At 41.9% G+C, this 12,633-nt stretch overlaps 1 protein-coding gene across 3 annotated transcripts in view; it reads right to left on the bottom strand.

Moving 5' to 3' along the window:
- CAPZB (capping actin protein of muscle Z-line subunit beta) overlaps positions 1-12,633 on the bottom strand; it is a 97,605-nt gene that overhangs the window by 66,222 nt on the left and 18,750 nt on the right. For all 3 annotated transcript variants that reach the window (XM_067567528.1, XM_067567529.1, XM_067567530.1), the window contains exon 2: positions 3,367-3,456. In XM_067567528.1, the coding sequence (XP_067423629.1) occupies positions 3,367-3,456 (90 nt within the window). The remainder of the gene's footprint in view (positions 1-3,366; positions 3,457-12,633) is intronic.

The raw sequence follows: 12,633 nt of genomic DNA, 5'->3' as shown, positions 1-12,633 counted from the left end.
TGAGTCTAAGGCAGCAGCGAAGATCAAGAATTACTTTACCTTTGCTAATAAAGATAATGCTTTGAGTTTTGCCTCTACACATTTTTGGAATTAGCTTTAGGAAATTGCTGGAAAGCAGTATCTTGGAGGTCACAAGAACCTTCTCTGCTCTGCTGAAACTGTTGCTACATCCATCACTTCTAAAGTCCCTCCACAGCTGCCACCATATCAAATAAAAGCATAGGATTTCTTACTTTTAATGTCCTTCACAATGTACACTACATGAGCAATTGGTCCTACTGAACTTTCCACATTGCACTCTTACCTTTTCCCTTCTGCTCTTCTATCTGGACCAGTCTTCATCTGTTGATCGGCTTCTCCCACAAGCATCTTCTTTCATTTAACCCCTTAGAGAGAACACTCTTCCCTCCTTAAAACTTACTATTGGCTTCACTGTAGAAAACTGCCAACTGATAATGGTTAGGCTGGTGATTAGTTCAGACTGATTTAATGTTTAAAAAAAAAAATCACCTTGAATCTGAGAGCTGTGCTGTGCACACAGCTAGTCTATGACCAGGTGTTCTTAACACTGGAACCCTCTGCCTTCATCCCCAGCCACCTCTGATCAGCCTCTTGTTTTAAATTAGACTAAGCTCTTTGGTGCAGACTGTCTCCTGTATGTTTGTACAACACCTAGGACAATGAGGGATTTTGATGGGGCCAGAAAGCCACTGTAGTATGTTAATAATGGCTATATGTTAGATTTACTACTAGTTTGGCATCAAATTTTTATTTGCAGTTGAAGGAATGACTCCCAATCAGAGACAGAAGTATTATAATATTACAGATTAAACCACGTTTGAATGAGATGTACCCAAAAAGCTATTTCTGTTTTGCTAGTTCTATCATCTGTATCTTCTCTTCCTGCCTCCACAAGTTCACTAAACCAGTGTAGACACTAGAGAACCAACTTAAATCACAGCATGGCAAAACACATGGCATTAACATCAGTTTCCCTGAACCTTTTCACATAACCTGACCATGCAATCTAGTTATCGGTCTGACCCAGTTCAGCATATGCATTTCAACAGCTTGCAGCCCCCTCTTGCTATTTCTATTTCTGGAGGACACCTCCGGTTGCTGAAGGAGGAAGGTCCTGAGACCATACTGGATCAAATATAAAAATCTGGATCAAGTTGCAAGGGCTTTTCCCTCTCTGCACCACCTATAGTCCGCAAACACATATAGTTACACTGATTTGCAAGACTAGCTTAGCCTTAGATACTATGAATCTGAACAATTCCTGTGACATACTATCTTATCCAAAGGACATGAGGGACAGACATGGTAATACTTTATAGAAGACCTATCCAGCTACCTAGAAGCAGCCCTCCAAACATAAGGGGTATGTATGTCTACGCTGCTGGTGACATTGTCAGCAGTGCAGGATCCATTCCACGGGATTGACTGAGCAGCAGTGGAGACCTGCTCAATCGATCCTGGAAGTCAACGTCATTAAACAACCCCCACAAGAACAGTAACGCTGTGTCAACTGGAGGGTATTTCCCATCAGTGCAGCACAGTGGGGACGCTGCAGTAAGTAGAAGTTAGTAAGTCGACAGGAGATACACAAGCTACTCTACGTAGCTTGCAGATCTCCCGTCGACTACTGCCAAAACGTGCTGACAATGTAGACTAGGCCACGGTCAGTTGAACCTATTATCTAAACACCAACTATTCTGTACAGAGACATGAAAAGCAGCTCAAGCACTTGATTTTAAAGCAAGGAACAGTAGTTCATGTTAAGTAGGGACTACCTGCAGAAATGTTAGCTTTTAGAAGTGAACTCCTTGGTGCAGGGCTCAAAGTGTGCCAGTGTCAACATATACTAAGATCAGAGTCTTCTTGACAAGGGATTATGTTAAGCCTCCCCCTCTTTTAACTTTAATGTTAGATTATAGTAACACAGCCCTGACGGGCAAGATGCTCTCTGAGTTAGCCCTTCCCCCCCAAAGCTTGCAGTGCAAGCAAGCCTACGTCAAATTCAAAGAAAGCATCTTTGGATTGTTGTATGTGTTTCAAGAGAACAGAACCAGCTTTGCCAGCTGCCTAGTAAAATAGGGTATGAATAATATATCCCTATTCTGGTAAACTGCATCTGCTTCGTTTCTCCACAGATGAGATTGTCCATGCTCACAAACCCAGAGTTTTCAGGGAGATTTAATAGTTCGGTTACTTTCTTTTAACTTGGGCTTGGACAAGTACCTGTACAGTTTGACAGAGCTAACAATGCCTTTTTCCTCATGAGGAATTTGTTTCCACCCTCCGTAATTCACTAGGGAAGTGAAAGATACTTTGAGGGAAGAAGTGAAACCTGACTGCTTGCAGAAAGTTCAAACTAGTTTTAAAATATTCACTGGATTGTAGACCCTAAGGTATGGAGTTTTTTCTGTTTGAAATATTTGATACTCTTCAGAAATGCCAAGTTTCCAAGTCCTCATATACTAGGGTTACAACAATTCCCTTGGAGCATGTGCTGTATCAGCACATCAATAACTTGCAGTTCTAACACATATATAAACTTAAAGTCTTCCTAGACATAAGTTAAGCTTCCCAACACTCATGCAAGTTTGTTAGAAGAATACCCCCACTAGGTACTCTCATTCATCCTCAAGCCATTTGAACTTGCATTTTTCAGCAGCAGAAATAGACCACCTAAACAGTGGACTACTTTTCTGAAGTTCAAAAAGGGGGTCCACATAACAATATATACTAAATACCCAGCCTAAAGTAATCCAATTAATTCATTGGCAATTGAATATCTGACATCTGTAACTACAGAAGAGGCACTGCTGTCAGACTGCAAATTGTGGCATCACAAAATGCATTTGGGACTAGCAGGAAGGAAGTCTCAGGAGTAGTATCCATTACACAAATGTCCTGGGAAGCAGTGATGGGAAACGCATCAATATGAAGTTTTGATAACATTATAACTTCTTTGGTATAGTTTGGTACAGTCTTCAAAAAATGTGATGACGCTGCACTAAGTGTTGCTAATGCTCACTCACCCAGAATTCAACATGCAAGCATACAGCAGTGCCCCTTTCACAAGGCTCTCTAATGATAATAAAAAATTGAGCGGAGAACACCCACTTCTGATAATGAATTAAGGAAAGCCAACTGACCTGAGAGAGAGAAGTGGCTTTTGCAACAAGGTCAGGGACCGATCTCTTGCCAAAACCATATGTTCAGCTGATTTCAAAGAAGGAACTACAAACAAAGCCACCACACTTCTCATATGCCCTGAATGGTCACATATTAAACCCACATCTCTCCTGTCCCACCCATTGCTGCTCTGTATTGTTTTAACCCATTAATGCCACTTACCAAATCAATCAGGTCACTGAGATTTTTCTCTATCTGCTGGGGAGGCAGACGCCTCATTAAATCCAAGGCACAATCCAGTTGCTGGTCACTCTAGGGAAAGAAGAAAAATACAAAAGACATTACATAAAGTAAGCGCAAAATTATACTGTGACATCTCTGTATCTTGAGGTAATAGATTAGAGCCTGCTAAAGCCCTTCATTACCATCTTTTACTAATGAAAGTATAGGGGCTCTTCTTAAGTCCAGATATACATGCATACTTGATACCCACCTCTTGTAGTAGGGTCTGCAATTTAACTGCCCTGGCAAGAAATCTGTGGGTTGTGGAGTTCCTTCAGTAGATTTATTAGCCATTGTGCAGTCCAACATTGCTTTGTGTGGCTCGTGGTATAACACCACACTATACACAAAACGTGTAAATAAGATATACAACAAGCAGTACAGAGGCTGCTTCTTGTATAAAAGGCAGAAAGACTAGATACAGCAAGGTGTTCTTTTTCAGGCAGCAGCAGCACAAACACCCCTCTTGTTCTCAAAATGTCTGTCTTCCACATTACCTAGCTGTATTTATCGACACCTTACCCATCAATTACACAGAAAACAGTGTGCCCTAAATTAAGCCTCAAGTAGTGTCAGCACTTCATATATCTAAGAATCCAATCTTAAACCCCATGCATGGCTTGCATTTCAGTGTAGTACAGATGAATTGTGGAAATCTCTGCCCTCTCCTCGCTCCCCCTCTCACAGCCCCCTCGGGGTGCATGGAGGAGCAGCATACAATGGGGGAGCAAACAGCAATACCAACCGCTGCGTGCATGCAGGTTTGTTTCCCCAGGTGGGCTCAGGAGAAGGGGTGCAGGGATTAGGAGTGAAGGGGGAGTGGGGAGCCCATGGGCAGTTGCCTACAGTGGCGAGGGAATCGCACTCAGAGACTTGCTATGTGAAAGGGATCTCCAATACAAAAAGTTTGAGAACCACTGACATAAGAAGGGAATCAACCACCACACATTTCATTGCCTCACCACAGGCACAAAAATGTTTTCCCCCAAACTACATGAGAGCTTCATTGATCTCTAAGTAGATAAATCTCTAACAGTGTCTTCCAGCAAGGAATCAGAGAAACAGGGATAAGAACACAATACATTTTCCACTTCTTCATTATCCAAGTGTATCTAGGCCACAGACAGAGAAAAGCCATGCAAAGTCCGGTATGAAATTCTTTTTCTACAGTTGCACAGATTACAAAACCTAAAGGAAGACGAATAGGAAGTGACAATCATTCCAAATACAGTTATATGGGTGTCTTGCTGTGACATTACAGCCCTAGAATCCACTTCTCATTACTTTTACCATACAGGAAGAGGAATAAGCTTTTTCACCAAGCATAAGCTAGATGCTTAAGATCATCAGCTAAATGGTTCCCATACTTTTTTTCCCTGAGACCCACCTGTGCAGCTGCAATAGACACTGCAGCCCACTATTAACAATAGCCCATCAGAGAGAAGGGCCCTACAGGGCATGCCTGGACCCTCCCCTCAAGGGGGACAAGGGCAGTGAGAGGGCAGAGGGGCCAGGCCAGGCCACAGCCAGCTCCCCACCGACACCCTCCACCTCAGCAGCCCGCTGAATGCCTGGAGCTAGTTACCCGGCAGCCCTGACGCAGTCACTCACCCAACACCCTGGCACGCTTCACAGGCACCCCGTGCCACAATGGAAAGGCTCAAGGGCCACCGGTACCAGGCAGAGGCAGGTGCCCAGGCCAGCCCAGCCGTTACCCTGACAGTCCTGATCATGGCAATGACCACACAGAAAGAGCAGCACAGCTGAGCCTGATACTGCAGGGGCCCCAACAGCCACAGACTGCAGGGTGCAGCGGCTCAGAGCATGAACTGCCACAAACCATCCAGCCGCCACCTCTAGGGCCAGCCACATCTCCTCACCCTCTACCTGGCGGCTCTGCTTTTCCCTTTGCTGCCTGCCGGGGCCATCGCTGATCGCCACTCTGCCAGCGTTGACAGTTTGGGGGGCAACCCCCCAACTCCACCCATGACAGACTACCCAGGACTGTCGTGGCTCACCTTTGGGCCGTGGCCCACAGTTTGGGAACTCCTGAGGGATAGGACACCTTTTCCTTAATTTAAATTGACATTTGTAACAAATGGGTCCAAGTTCACAACTCACCAATGGAAGCTACTATAGCTGAGAAGCTGAGAGTTGTCTGGTTTGGTTCTCTTTCATTGTCCACATTTAAAGAAATCAATTCGCTTTCCCCTCCTAACCTTTCAGTCCCTAGAGGAAGATACTGTTTAGATGGCCTACAAATGCCCAGCTCCAGCAGCCAACCCCAGGCAGGGGATCCTTCTAACAAAGTATTGTCTTTACCTCCCACTCACTCTCTCATGTCAAGGGAGGAAAACTGGCACATGGTTGCAAGGTCATGCTCCTTGGTTAAGGATCGTGGGAATGCTTAAGGAAGTGTTTGTTCCTGTTCTGCCAGCTGGAATTGTTTAATAGGACGCTGGAAAACTAGAGAGGCGACATTAACCATCACTAAAGAAGTGAAGCCTAAAGTAAGCATTTTACAATGTGACAGGATTTTGGAGTAAAAATTTATTAAGTAAAGTAATGTCCATACTGTCTGCATTTTGTGAATTAGAAATAAGGGTCTGGACTCATCTGTTTGATAGTGATGAATTTAATGAAGTTGTGTTGTAACAGTAGACATGTTTAAGTGGTTTATTTAGTGCAGGGCTTCTCCTTCAGGGAGACAGTGTAATCTAGCAAACGTGGTTATGGGCAAAGGCACAATGCTATCAGTTATCCAATGCTGAATATTAGAATACAGTGTGTTCAGTAGACAGATCTGCTTTTACAGATTAAAAAGAGTGGCAGTAATCCAGCAAGGCAGTTAACTTCAACAGGACTCCTTGGTCCACCTGTTTACTTAAGCTACATATTCCAAAATGCACCATTTAAGACATATTCCCCCTTCAGTTTATGTGCTTTGCCAGCAGACTGTTAAAATTACAGCCTTGCTGCATACGTTTCTTTCTGTATTTCCTATGCTGTCATGGCATTCCCCTCTTTGGCATGGAAAAAATGGCTTGGCCTTCCTTAATGTCAGCACTTTAGAAACAAAGGGTTTCTGGGTCAAAGATAGATAGCAGGATGTCAAGATGTGTAAGTGTCTTATATTTATACACATTCCTATGGAGAAGTAATAGTATTTCAGTCACAAAAAAACAGTCACCCTTCTGAAGTCTGAAGAAAAAAGCATTTCAAACAAAACTGACATGTAAGTGGGGGTGGGAAGAAAGAATTGATTCATGTTAGATTTGAATCAGAAACTTAATTTTATCATGTCATATCTCCTCTTCAAAATTAGTATTGTCCATTATATTTTGGCCACAGACAATATCAAAAAGCACTCAAGATTGTCATGTTTGGATGCTTCCTACTCATTTCAGAAGTTATCAAAATGTTCCAGTAGTATTTTGCAGATGTTGCTGATCTTCTGTTATCTCTGATAAACATAAGCGGATTTTAAGAGGTGAGTTGAACAAGGCAGGTTTGCAGAGCCACCACTTGGTTTCAGAACTCCACTCCAGTTAAAGTATATAGGGAAGCAATCAAACTGCCTGTGGTGTTTGCATACACTGCCTGTGGTGTTTGCATACATGGACTTTGTCTAATGATGCTATAAATGGTGATGGCACACGTACCCTTCAAATTGTGAGGAAAATTGCCTTCATTATACTTTTGAATTGAATTGGCAAGTGAGTCTCCAAGGGCTGTCCATGATACCATGAAAGTGGAAATCTTCACAATCTCTGTATGAAGGGGAGTGAGGTATTTGCTCTGGGGACCATCTAAATATGCTGGGTGTCAATCTGATTATACTAGGAGCAGAGTTTAGAGAATCTAAACAAACTTGTTTCCATACTTTCCACCTTCCCTGGATTTCCATTTTTACTTTATTTTCCCCTTAAATTGTACATTAATAGGAATCACATTTTAAAGATTTTTGCCTAGAGATCTAGAGAACTCATCTTTAGACAAAGGAAGGTACATAAACTTCTACTCATTGAGTGGTGATTAGACACCATTCTCCTCCCCCCAGTGCGGGCAGCAGGTTGAGCCAAACTCTGAGGTTGCAGGACTTAATGAGTTTAGTGTTTCCTGGATGAATTACAAATAGTAGAAAACTGCCTCATGGCAAGTAATCACTCCTATGGAGGAGTAGGGGATGTTGAGGGAAATTCTAAATGAAGTTTTATTACAACTCAAATCACTGAAGGATTTAGTGATCATAGGAACCTCAAAGACATTACTGAGAACTTTAGCTTAGATTAAAGCTCCTTTAATAAATTTCCCGTAAAAATGTTTTGCTACCTAGGATCGTCTCTTGAGTGTCTGTTTTAAGTGCTGTCTTATGGCATAGCAGCAGAGAAAACCAATAATAAATTTAAGATAAGTCTATAGAAGTGATTAATGTTTGTTTCCTTCTCCTAGATCTAGTATTCTTTTCAGTCCTCCCCTTTCATCCAGCTTATTTCCAGAACAGAATCCCTCTGCCAAGACCCACAATATTGGAAGTTATATTTTTGATAGCTACTTCGTTTCAATGCCTCCTAAACCCTATTGCTACCTCCAGAAATACCATTCATCTGTCTCTTATTGGTATTTACTCCACCACTAGGACCCCGCTACATACAAAAAAAAAGGGAAGATGCAGATTGCAAAGATCACACTGCCCAAAAGGCATTATGGGTTCCCCTGATTCTTTTCAAAGAGATTTTGCCCTCAATAGCAATTTGACCAACATCAGTTGGTGATATCTGGCAAGGATTCAGTAAATTGCTAGTATCCCAGAATCAGCAAGAGTTACTTAAGATCAAACAACCCCGAGTACTTAAGAAAACTCCAGCTCTAATGCAGCTGTTCAAGTTTTGCAGCACCAAGATCTGCATTGGCAGCCTGCCAGGGAGGAGCACTATACCTCATTTGCATAATTTACACAGGATTTTAAATCAGACGAATGCAGGTATTTGTAGAGCCAAGGCATGCACCTGCAGCCCTCAAAGCCTTAGTATCTATACTGTTAACACTTCCAGAAATCAGCTGAATGAATTGTCTGGTTTAGCTTTTAGGTGATCAGTCAGTATAGAACTGACTGAAGTATACATTCTATGAATAAATGAAAGCATTTCAGTTGCAGAAGACTGTTCAAGTAGGTTTCCAAAGAGAATCGCACACATGGCTATCTTCCACAAGTGAAGGCCACTACATGCATGTATAGAAAGTCAAAAGCTTCATTCACAAAATTTGGGGACCAGTCCACTGCAAGTCAAATTAAGGTCAGATCCCATGGAAGCAACTCTAAGAGGAAAAACAATTGAAGACAGTTGGCAGTTTTTCAAAGAGACATTATCAAGGGCACAAGAGCAAACTATCCCTCTGCATAAGAAAGACAGAAGTATGGCAAGAGACCACCTTACTTAACCAGGAGATCTTAAGTGATCTAAAAGTCAAAAAAGAGTCCTACAAAAAGTGGAAACTAGGTCAAATTACAAAGGATGAATAGAAAAACAACACAAGTATGCAGGGACAAAATTAGAAAGGTCAAGGCACAAAATGAGATTAAACTAGTTAGCGACAAAGGGAAACAAGACAACATTCTATAAATACATTAGAAGCAAGAGGAAGAGCAAGGACAGGGTAGGCCCATGACTCAATGAGGCTGGAAAAACAATAACAGAAAATACGGAAATGGCAGGGGTGTTAAATGACTTTTTTGCTTTGGTTTTCACCAAGAAGGTTGGTGGCAATTGGACGTCTAACGTAGTGAATGTCAGTGAAAATGAGGCAGGATCAGAAGCTAAAATAGGGAAAGAACAAATTAAAAATTATTTAGACAAGTTAGATGTCTTCAAGTCACCAGAGCCTGATGAAGTGCATCCTAGAATACTCAAGGAGCTGAGTGAGGAGATATCTGAGCCATTAGCAATGATCTTTGAAAAGTCAGAAGTTCCAGAAGACTGGAAAAGGGCAAATATAGTGCCCATCTACAAAAAGGGAAATAAGGACAACCCGGGGAAATACAGACCAGTAAGTCATGCTGGAAGGGCATAACGAGTTGGGTTCCGCAGTGATCAGTTCTAGGTCCGGTTCTGTTCAATATTTTCATCAGTGATTAAGATAATGGCATAGAGAGTACACTTAAATTGGTACCAAGCTGGGAGGGGCTGCAAGTGCTTTGGAGGATAGGATTATAATTCAGAATGTTCTGGACAAACTGGAGAATTGGTCTGAAGTAAATAGGATGAAATTCAATACGGACAAATGCAAAGTACTCCACTGAGGCAGGGACAATCAGTTACACATGTACAAAATGGGAAATGACTGACTAGGAAGGAGAACTGCGGAAAGGGATCTAGGGGTCAGAGTGGACCACAAGCTAGATGTGTCAACAGTGTAATGCTATTGCAAAAAAAAAAAAAAAAAAAAGCAAACGTGATTTTGGGATGTATTTGCAGGAGTGTTGTAAGTAAGACACGAGTAGTAATTCTTCCATTCTACTCCATGCTGATTAGGCCTCAACTGGAGTAGTGTGTCCAGTTCTGGGTGCCACATTTCAGAAAAGATGTAGACAAATTGGAGAAAGTTCAGAGAAGAGCAACAAAAATGATTAAAGGTCTAGAAAACATGACCTCTGAGGCAAGACTGAAAGAACTGGGTTTGTTTAGCCTGGAGAAGAGAAGACTGAGAGGGGACATGATAACAGCTTTCAAGTACATAAAAGGTTGTTACAAGGAGGAGGGAGAAAAATTGTTCTTACCCTATGAGGACAGACAGGACAAGAAGCAATGGGCTTAAACTGCAGCAAGGGAGGTTTAGGTTTGACATTAGGCCTATGGCTACACTGATGGTCTGCCGCCGTCAGAGCGATTTCTCTGGATCAACTGAGCGGTCAGTGCAGACCTGCTCGGTCAATCCAGAAATCGACATACTAAGACCAGCTACACAAGTAGCTTAGCGCTGCGTTGGCACAGTGCAGACGGAGCGCAGAAGAGAAGCTCAGCAGTCGACGGGAGTTACACAAATTATTTGCGTAACTCCCGTCGACTGCCGCTGAATTGTACAGGTAAGCGTAGACAGGGCCTAGGAAAAACTTCCTAACTGTCAGGGTGGTTAATCACTGGAATAAATTGCCTAAGGAGGTTGTGGAATCTCCATCATTGGAGATTTTTAAGAGCAGGTTAGACAAACACCTGTCAGGGACGCTCTAGATAATACTGCCATGAGTGCAGGGGACTGGACTAGATGACCTCTCCAAGTCCCTTCCAGCCCTATGATTCTATGAAATTAGTTGAGCTCTGGCCTGTGCCTCTTCAAATTCAGAAAGTATGTTCACAGACAACTTTGAATTCTGGCCTTTTGAAAGACTAATCTTTTATTTAAGAACTCTAGCCCTTATGCTTCTAAAGAAGCTGAAAGACTTAAGTGTCTGCAGTTGCAGAGATGCCACCCGTGGGGTGGCAAAAAAGATACCTACCTCCACAAGCTGCACTGCACTGGTTTGCTGCAGCTGTGCTTTAATGGCTCCTACCAGCTAGACTACATTATTGCTGAGCATGAGCAAAATTAGTCTATTCCAACAAAAATAAAACCAGAGTAGTTTCAGTTCTCTATTGTCTACATCAATGTAATAGCCTCCAATCTAGATATATCCTATGAGAGGAGAAACTATTTGGGCTCCATCGGCACTGCTAGGCTCCTTGGGCCCTTTCCTCCTCCCTCACCCCCATTATAGAGTGAGTGAGTAAAAAAAACTGACACTTCAATTCTCCACTGTGGACTGGACCTAAATCTATCCATCCCATGTTTTAAGAATAGTCCAGGATATCATTTTAAGTAGTATTGTGCCCTCTCTAAATAGACTTGGCCAATACTGCCTAGGCAATTTTAAATGCTAACACCATTTAATCCCCAGTGTAGGTAAGTCAATTCCCAAGAAACATTTTTATTAAAAAGACTCTGCTTATCTTCAAGTATAAGGAACATTCAACCATCAGGTGGTTTATTTATTTTAAAGTTGCACATTTGTACTATAGGTTGTAAGTTGATTCCAAGTCCGTTCACCCCCTTTGAGCTCTTGATTAATGTTTTCTAGCTTTGTTGTGCCAACACCAAAGATTTTTTTTTTTTTTTGGAAAAGAGTTGAAAGACACACTACTTTTCTCAACTAGCCTGTCTTTTTTAATCCTAGCCAACTCTCAAAGCTCGCAGGTAGAAGACACCTTTGCTGCTCCCTTTTTAAATGATGTATTGGACTAGAGCTACTGTTAAGACAATTTCAGCACAAGGAATGCTTACTGCCATCTCCGTAGGATTAATAATATTCAGTGGTTTGTTAAATTGTAGAACTCCCAATTCCCTCCATCCCCTTCCATTCCCACTGTGGCAACAAGACATCATACTGTTAACTTTTTGGGTTATTGGAAGGAAGGGATTAATTGAGTCTATCAGTCCCGTTACTGACCTCTCTCAACCAGAGCACTTCATTGCATGAAGATCCTATTAACTTTACCATATTCTCAGTAGACTATTCCCTATCTCCAACATAGGATCTGGCAGAATACTTTAATGGATGCCATGAAGAAATTATCTAGGGTCATTTTTAAACACCATTTACAAGAGTGCTATGCATATCCCAAATCCTCTCACCAGCACACCTATCTATGTTTTCTTGTATATACTAAACTGGAAGTATAATTAAGTAATGAGAGTTCAGGATACTCTTGATTGCAAATAGTCTTCAGGCTGATTAGATAGGAAGGTGAAAGATGACATGCCAAATTGAAAGTGCTCCAGACCAGACTGTTGGTCCTCAACTTCTTGACCTAGGTTTTGTATGATCTAAAAAAAAAATGGCCCAGGTGGTTTTCATTATCAGCTCAGACACTTGTGACCACACTCAATAATGTATGTATTTAGAGCAATATGCTGTTATATTGATGTTGTAGGTGGGATCTCAGCCTAGGTGAAAGAGCAAGTGTTGAATGTCCCCACCTGAAGGATTTCAGATGAAAAATAAAACCGTTGAACTGCAAGTTCTAAGCAGATGCTTGTTTTCAAATTAGTGTGGAACTACTGTTCAGTTAAATCCAAAAGTCTTACAAAGGCTATGGAGAGGACTTGGAACCAGTGTCCCAAAGTATGTTGCTGTCCAGTAGACTCACTTGGCTGATAAAAATCTTGTTAGAA

The sequence above is a fragment of the Emydura macquarii genome, unplaced genomic scaffold (assembly GCF_026122565.2).
Source record: "Emydura macquarii macquarii isolate MOO-44397 ecotype Brisbane River unplaced genomic scaffold, CSIRO-AGI_Emac_v2 contig_2768, whole genome shotgun sequence".
In the NCBI taxonomy this organism is placed as follows: domain Eukaryota; kingdom Metazoa; phylum Chordata; order Testudines; family Chelidae; genus Emydura; species Emydura macquarii.
The sequence above is the reverse complement of the archived record's forward strand: the minus strand, read 5'-3'. Positions and strand labels throughout refer to the sequence as shown.